General features: G+C 47.4%; 1 protein-coding gene across 1 annotated transcript in view; it reads right to left on the bottom strand.

Annotated features, from left to right (window-relative positions):
• Window positions 1-776: 776 nt before the first annotated feature.
• LOC308171106 (cohesin subunit SA-1-like) overlaps window positions 777-6,165 on the bottom strand; it is a gene marked incomplete at both ends in the record, with an annotated part of 18,614 nt that continues 13,225 nt past the window's right edge. The window contains 10 exons of the mRNA XM_080545977.1: window positions 777-827; window positions 1,016-1,115; window positions 1,382-1,483; window positions 2,145-2,355; window positions 2,858-3,030; window positions 3,408-3,527; window positions 4,298-4,431; window positions 4,660-4,761; window positions 5,258-5,427; window positions 5,933-6,101. Coding sequence (XP_080402103.1) covers window positions 777-827; window positions 1,016-1,115; window positions 1,382-1,483; window positions 2,145-2,355; window positions 2,858-3,030; window positions 3,408-3,527; window positions 4,298-4,431; window positions 4,660-4,761; window positions 5,258-5,427; window positions 5,933-6,101 — 1,332 coding nt within the window. The remainder of the gene's footprint in view (window positions 828-1,015; window positions 1,116-1,381; window positions 1,484-2,144; window positions 2,356-2,857; window positions 3,031-3,407; window positions 3,528-4,297; window positions 4,432-4,659; window positions 4,762-5,257; window positions 5,428-5,932; window positions 6,102-6,165) is intronic.

Here is a 6,165-nt window from a genome sequence, read left to right as displayed (position 1 = left end):
TGCAAGTTGAAACAATTTCCTTTTAATTTTTTTACACTCTTTTCTTTATTGATCTATCGATCTATCTATCACACTTTCAAAATATCAAGTTATCTATCGATCGATCACACTTTCAAAATATCAAATTATCTATCTATCACACAGTCAAACTATCTAATCTATCTATCTCGTGTGAAGTGGGAACTAATATTTCCTAAAAGACACATGAGGAACTGTCGTTCGGTGTTTAGTTTCCGCCTGTGAGCCTTTTTTGACGCACGTATTACTATAGCCAGTGTTTTAGTTATATCGGACTCAGAAGGAGCTCAACCAAGCAGCGAATTATTTGAGCCACATTGATGGAACCAAACGCAAGCTAACATTATCGCCGATTAGAACTTTATCGAGGCTTAGAAGATAATCGACCTTAGTGGAATGGGCCCCTGGACCTTCATCAAACACATTTTCAAGACACCACCACTGTCAATATGCTCCGAAAGGTGTAATGGTTTAATAAATCTGAAATAGTAAGGAAATACAATCATAAACAAGGAAAATCTCCTGAGAGAATGTTTCATCCCAAGAACAAAGACATTTAACATTAAAAACACAAAAACAACAACAACAACAACAAAAAGTCAAGTGCATCATATCAACTTATCAAACTCAACTTATCAACTTATCAACTTAACAACTTAACAACTTATCAACTTATCAACTTATCAAACTCAAGTGCTTCAACTGATAGGAGTTATCACAGAACTGTTCTCCTTCAAATAGTACTGCCGTCCACTCTCTTACTCAAACAGCCCCTCTAGGCAATTGGTGGTGGATCGACGGGTGGATGGCTGAGGAGAAAAAGAGGGAAAGAACATGAAAGGTGAGAGACCACAGGAGTAGATAGTGGGGTGTAGACGTTTTGGGGTCAGAGCACCAAATACGCCCTCTTTCCTTTTTTTGTTTAACTAGTATGAATAGATGTTGTTATTTGTCTTGTTGAAGTCCATGGTTGGATCTGAGTGGGCTGGTGCGTTACCAGTGTGATGGAGGTCTCCCTGTCAGAGTCATCGCTCTCAAAGTAATCGATCTCAGGCTCTTCCTCTACCTCATCCTCATCTTCCTCAATCAGGGACAGCCTGGGAGACATAACATAAGGGTCGTTCAAACCTCAAGCACTTGTACTGTACCAGGAGAAGCCGTGCTCTACTGGCTTCTTTGTCACACACACACACACACACACACACACACACACACACACAATGTGTTTGTGTTTCTCTCAACATAGTCTATTACTGTTTTTGTTCTGGCTTCTTTCTTTCTTTCTCTTTCTCTCACACACACAATTTTCTCTCAACAGAGTCTATTAGCACACACACACACACACACACACACACACACTTACAGTGTAAGATGCGAGTCCAGGTCACTCTCAACGGGGCTGGGTTGGACAGTGGAGGCCTGGCGCCCCCTGCTGAGCTCCATTCTGCCAATGCGCTGCAGTGACCTGGAGAACACACAGCGTCACAACGTCATTGGTCAACCACCCTCTAGCCCCTTTCATCATCTACACCTGGGGAGAGCCCCAGAGCAATGATGGCTTCTTTTTTCTTTTTTCTGAGTGGGGCAGTCCCACTCATATTTTTCTTTTTAATGACAGATAGAGTATAGATTATGACAGGAAGGATGGGTGAGAGAGAGAGAGAAGGGATGACATGCAGGGTATGTCCGCGGCTGGAATCGAACCGGGAGCCCTGCGGTACATGGTCAGCGCTTAATCCACTACGCCACCTAAGCGCCCCTACTGATGACTTCTCATAGGGATTTTTACATCTATTATATTATTATAGTCCCACTCATATTTTATTTTATTGGACAGATACAGTGAAGACAGACGGGAAAGTAAGGAGGAGAAGAAGGGAGAGAGGGCATGTCAGCAGGGCATGGGGCCGGATTCAAACCCATGCCGACAGGGGGCATTATGTGCGCACTATAGACCGTGGAGACCGCTAGACCACTGGATCACCTCAGGCCACTCACAAGGATATTTTTCCCCCCCTGAAGTGTAACACATTTGTCCTCACATGGACTTAAGCAGATGATTGGTGTAAACAGGTGGGCTTTTTAAATCCATGCAGGGTGCTCCAAGCGCACACTTCAGAAATTACCCCTGTGAGAAGTCGTCATCATCATCATCATCATCATCATCAGGCTCGGGCTCGAGGTCGGAGGACAGGCCTGCGGCTTTGCTGGGTGTTCGCGCGACAGGCTTGAGCGCCCTTCTCTCCACGGTGGAGGTCAGGGTGGGGGTCGGCAGGGAGTGGATGCTGCCGCTGTCCTGCCACACCCCTCGTCCGCTTGCACTGGACGCTGCTGAGCCTGGAGAGAGAGAGAGAGGTCAAAAGGTTAAACCTCCTAAATCCTTAGCAGCCACCTCCCCAGCCTTAATTAATCAGGCCCCTCTCTCATTTAAACAAACCCTGGCCTACACACTTTTCTCAAATAGTATGTACTTCTGTGATATTACGGAGACTGTATATATGTTTATGGAATGTCATTTTCTTTTTTGTCAAGTTTTTGGAACAAACCAAAACATTTAAAAGTGTGTGTGTATGAGTGTAAGTGAGTGTGTGTGTGTGTGTGTGTGTGTGTGTGTGTGTGTGTGTGAGTGTGAGTACAAGTGAGTGTGTGTGTGTGTGTGTGTGTGTGTGTGTGTGTGTAAATGTCTGTGTGAGTATGAGTGTGTGTGAGTACGAGTACGAGTGAGTGTGTGTGTGTGTGTGTGTGTGTGTGTGTGTGTGTGTGTGTGTGTGTGTAAATGTCTGTGTGAGTATGAGTGTGTGTGTGTGTGTGTGTGTGTGTGTGTGTGTGTGTTACCCACCCCGGGTTGTGGTCCTCCTGTGCGTGGATGCAGGGGTGCTACGGGGGGACGGTGCTGGGCTATCCTTTTCCTCCTCTCCTCTGGACTTAGCAGGGCCCAGAGAACGCTGGTACATACTCAGGGACGGCCAGGAGGGGGCAGCAGAGGGAAGCTCAGCTCTCAGGAAACGTGACCTGGAGAGGATAGAGAGAGGGAGGGACGAATGGATGGATGGATGGATGGAGGAAAAAGAGTAAGAACAACCTACAAGTATTTATATATCATATTAATGTCACGTGTACTTACTACATCTTGTGTGAGTTCCGGTGTGGAAGTTATTGCAAGTGAGGGCAAAGGGGGGATGATTGATTGGGTGGTTATTTGAATATTTGTGTGAGTGTCTGTGTGCACAAACACACTATCATATATGTCATATGTCAAGTCATATGTATAGATGCTTGTGTGGATGAAGACGTGTGTTCATGTTTGCCGGTGTGTGTGTGTGTGTGTGTGGTGTGGCGTGTGTGTGTTTGTGTGTGGTGTTTGTGTGTGTGTGTGTGTTAAGACTCACACTTGAATGCGGTCCTGACGGAGGAGTTTGAAGCTGAACTCGCTGAGGATCTCCAGGAAGGGCAGGTTCGGAGGCTCCTCCCCCTTCACCGCGTCGCGCAGCGCAAACCGGATACCGCTCCTGAGAACACATCAACAACCCAAACATGGTTCTACACAGACGTGGCACAAACTGCACCATGTTGCATAGGTTAGAAATAGAGAGAGAGAGAAAGAGAGAGAGACAGAGAAAGAGGCAAAGAGAGAGAGAGAGAGGCAGAGAGAAAGAGAGAGAGAGAGACAGAGAAAGAGAGAGACAGAGAAAGAGGCAGAGAGAGAAAGATGCAGAGAGAAAGATACAGAGAAAGAGAGAGATAGAAAGACAGACACAGAGAAAGAAATAGACAGAGAGAGAGAGACAGAGAAAGAGGCAAAGAGAGAGAGAGAGGCAGAGAGAGAGAGCGAGAGAAAGAGGCAGAGAGAGAAAGATGCAGAGAGAGAGAGAGACAGAGAGAAAGCGACAGACAGGGACGGAGAGAGAGATAGACACAAAGAGAGAGAGAGAGAGGCAGAGAGAAAGAGAGAGAGAGACAGAGAAAGAGGCAGAGAGAGAAAGATGCAGAGAGAAAGATACAGAGAAAGAGAGAGATTGTCAAGACAGACACAGAGAGAGAAATAGACAGAGAGAGAGAGACAGAGAAAGAGGCAAAGAGAGAGAGAGAGGCAGAGAGAGTGAGCGAGAGAAAGAGGCAGAGAGAGAAAGATGCAGAGAGAGAGAGAGAGAAAGAGACAGACAGAGAGAGAGAGACAGAGAGAAAGCGACAGACAGTAACAGAGAGAGAGATAGAGACACAAAGAGAGAGAGAGACAGATAGAGACAGACGAAGGTGTGAGTGTGTGTGTGTTACTGACATATGCAGGGTAATCAGTGGCTTGCGGGCACGAAGCAGGTCAACGCCGAAGCTCATAGCCAGTCTCTTGGCCAGCTCTCTGATCTCTCCCAACTCCTCACTACCACGCTCCTCTGGAGCCAGCGCAGCAAGCAGCTGAGGAAACACACACACACACACAGACACACACACACACACACACACACACCACACACCACACACCACACACCACACACCACACACACCCTATTAGTAGTCCACCCCTCATCACTTACACACAGTAATACAGAGGTATTGTTTATTTAAACACGCGCGCACACACACGCACACGCGCACACACACACACGCGCACACACACGCACACGCACACGCACACACACACACCTGCTGCAGACTCAGACAGACAGTGCTGGCGCTCTCCGTGGGGCAGATGAGCCTGGTTTTGCTCAAGGTTTCCTTGATGATGTCACCGTAGTCTTTGTAGAACTGGAGAGAGACGTGACAGAATGAGTCGTCATCCTCCTCTCATTCTTCTGACCACTGTGTTTAATCAATCCTTTTCTCAACTTTCCATCCGTTTCTCACCCACTCTCTCTCTCTCTCTCCTCTGACTCATTCCGCCCCCTCACTGATACTAAGAACAACTTCTCACCCCTCCTCCACCTTCTCACACACTTCTTCCTTCCAGTGCTACCTTTTTTGGTGATCTCTTCCTCCTCTCTCTCCTCCAGTTCTCCATCTTCCTTCCCTCTAATCATCCTCTCTTCCATCCTCTTACTCTCTTCCCATTTCTCCTTCCTCTCTCCCCTACTTCATCCCCCTCTCTGCCTCCCTCCCATCATCTTCTCTTCTATCGTTCCCTCTGACCCATTTCTCTCTCCCCTCGGGCCTCATCCCCTCCTCCCTCAGGCCCTACCCTCTCCACCCTTCTGCCCTCATCCTCTCCTCCCTCCCTCCCTCCCTCCCTCCCTCTCTTCTCCACCTTGCTGTAGTATTTGAAAATGTCTGTGGCAGCTTTGAGGTCCAGGACTCCATAGAAGACCAGTTTACAGAAGCCAGACAACTGGTTTCTCCTCCGCTGGAGGCGACATATGTTCAACTCCTGGTTTCTCCTCCGCTGTTTCTCCTCCGCTTCTTCCTCTTCTGAAAAATCTGAGGGAGAGAGGAGCCAAAAGAAGACATTATCCAGAGAGAGAGAGAGAGAGAGAGAGAGGGGGGCGGGCACAAAAAGAGGAATGAGATGTGAGATGTATATATATATATATATAATGCGCTTTGAGTTGCATCCGTGTACGAAAGGCGCTATATAAATAAAGTTTCACTTCACTTCACTACATGTGGGAATACGGTACATGTGGGAAAACTAGGGTTAGGGTTAGGTGCTAGGGTTAGGTGCTCGGGTGCTAGGGTTAGGGTTAGACATGCCAGCATGTACCAAGTCGACGTTTTATGCTGCCATGTCCCCGGGAAATGCCGACATAAACCGTATTCCCACATATACCGTAACATATACACCGGTATATCATATATTTTTTACGTTTTTTTTTGTCCCACTCATATTTTTATTTTTTACTGCAATAGAGACAGTAGAGATTGACAGGAAGGATGGGTGAGAGAGAGAGAGAGAATGTTGGTAACGTAAGGTAATGTTCCCTACCAAGCAGCTCGTCATCCTCAGGCTCAGTGAAGACATAGTCCAGGAGGAAGGCGGCCATCTCAGAGCGGAGGGAGTCGGAGGGGGGGTAGGCCAGCGTGCGCAGGGCGGGCTGAGACCTCATCGCCCCCACACCCAGCAGCAGCAACAGGTCACACAGCAGCACAAACGCCTGGGGAGATGATAGGAATTTAGAATTTAGCAGACACTTCTAATCCAAAGCGACTTACAATTAC

This window comes from Nansenia antarctica, assembly GCF_963989245.1.
Source record: "Nansenia antarctica genome assembly, chromosome: 15".
Lineage (NCBI taxonomy): Eukaryota > Metazoa > Chordata > Actinopteri > Argentiniformes > Microstomatidae > Nansenia > Nansenia antarctica.
This window is presented reverse-complemented; position numbering and strand designations above follow the sequence as displayed.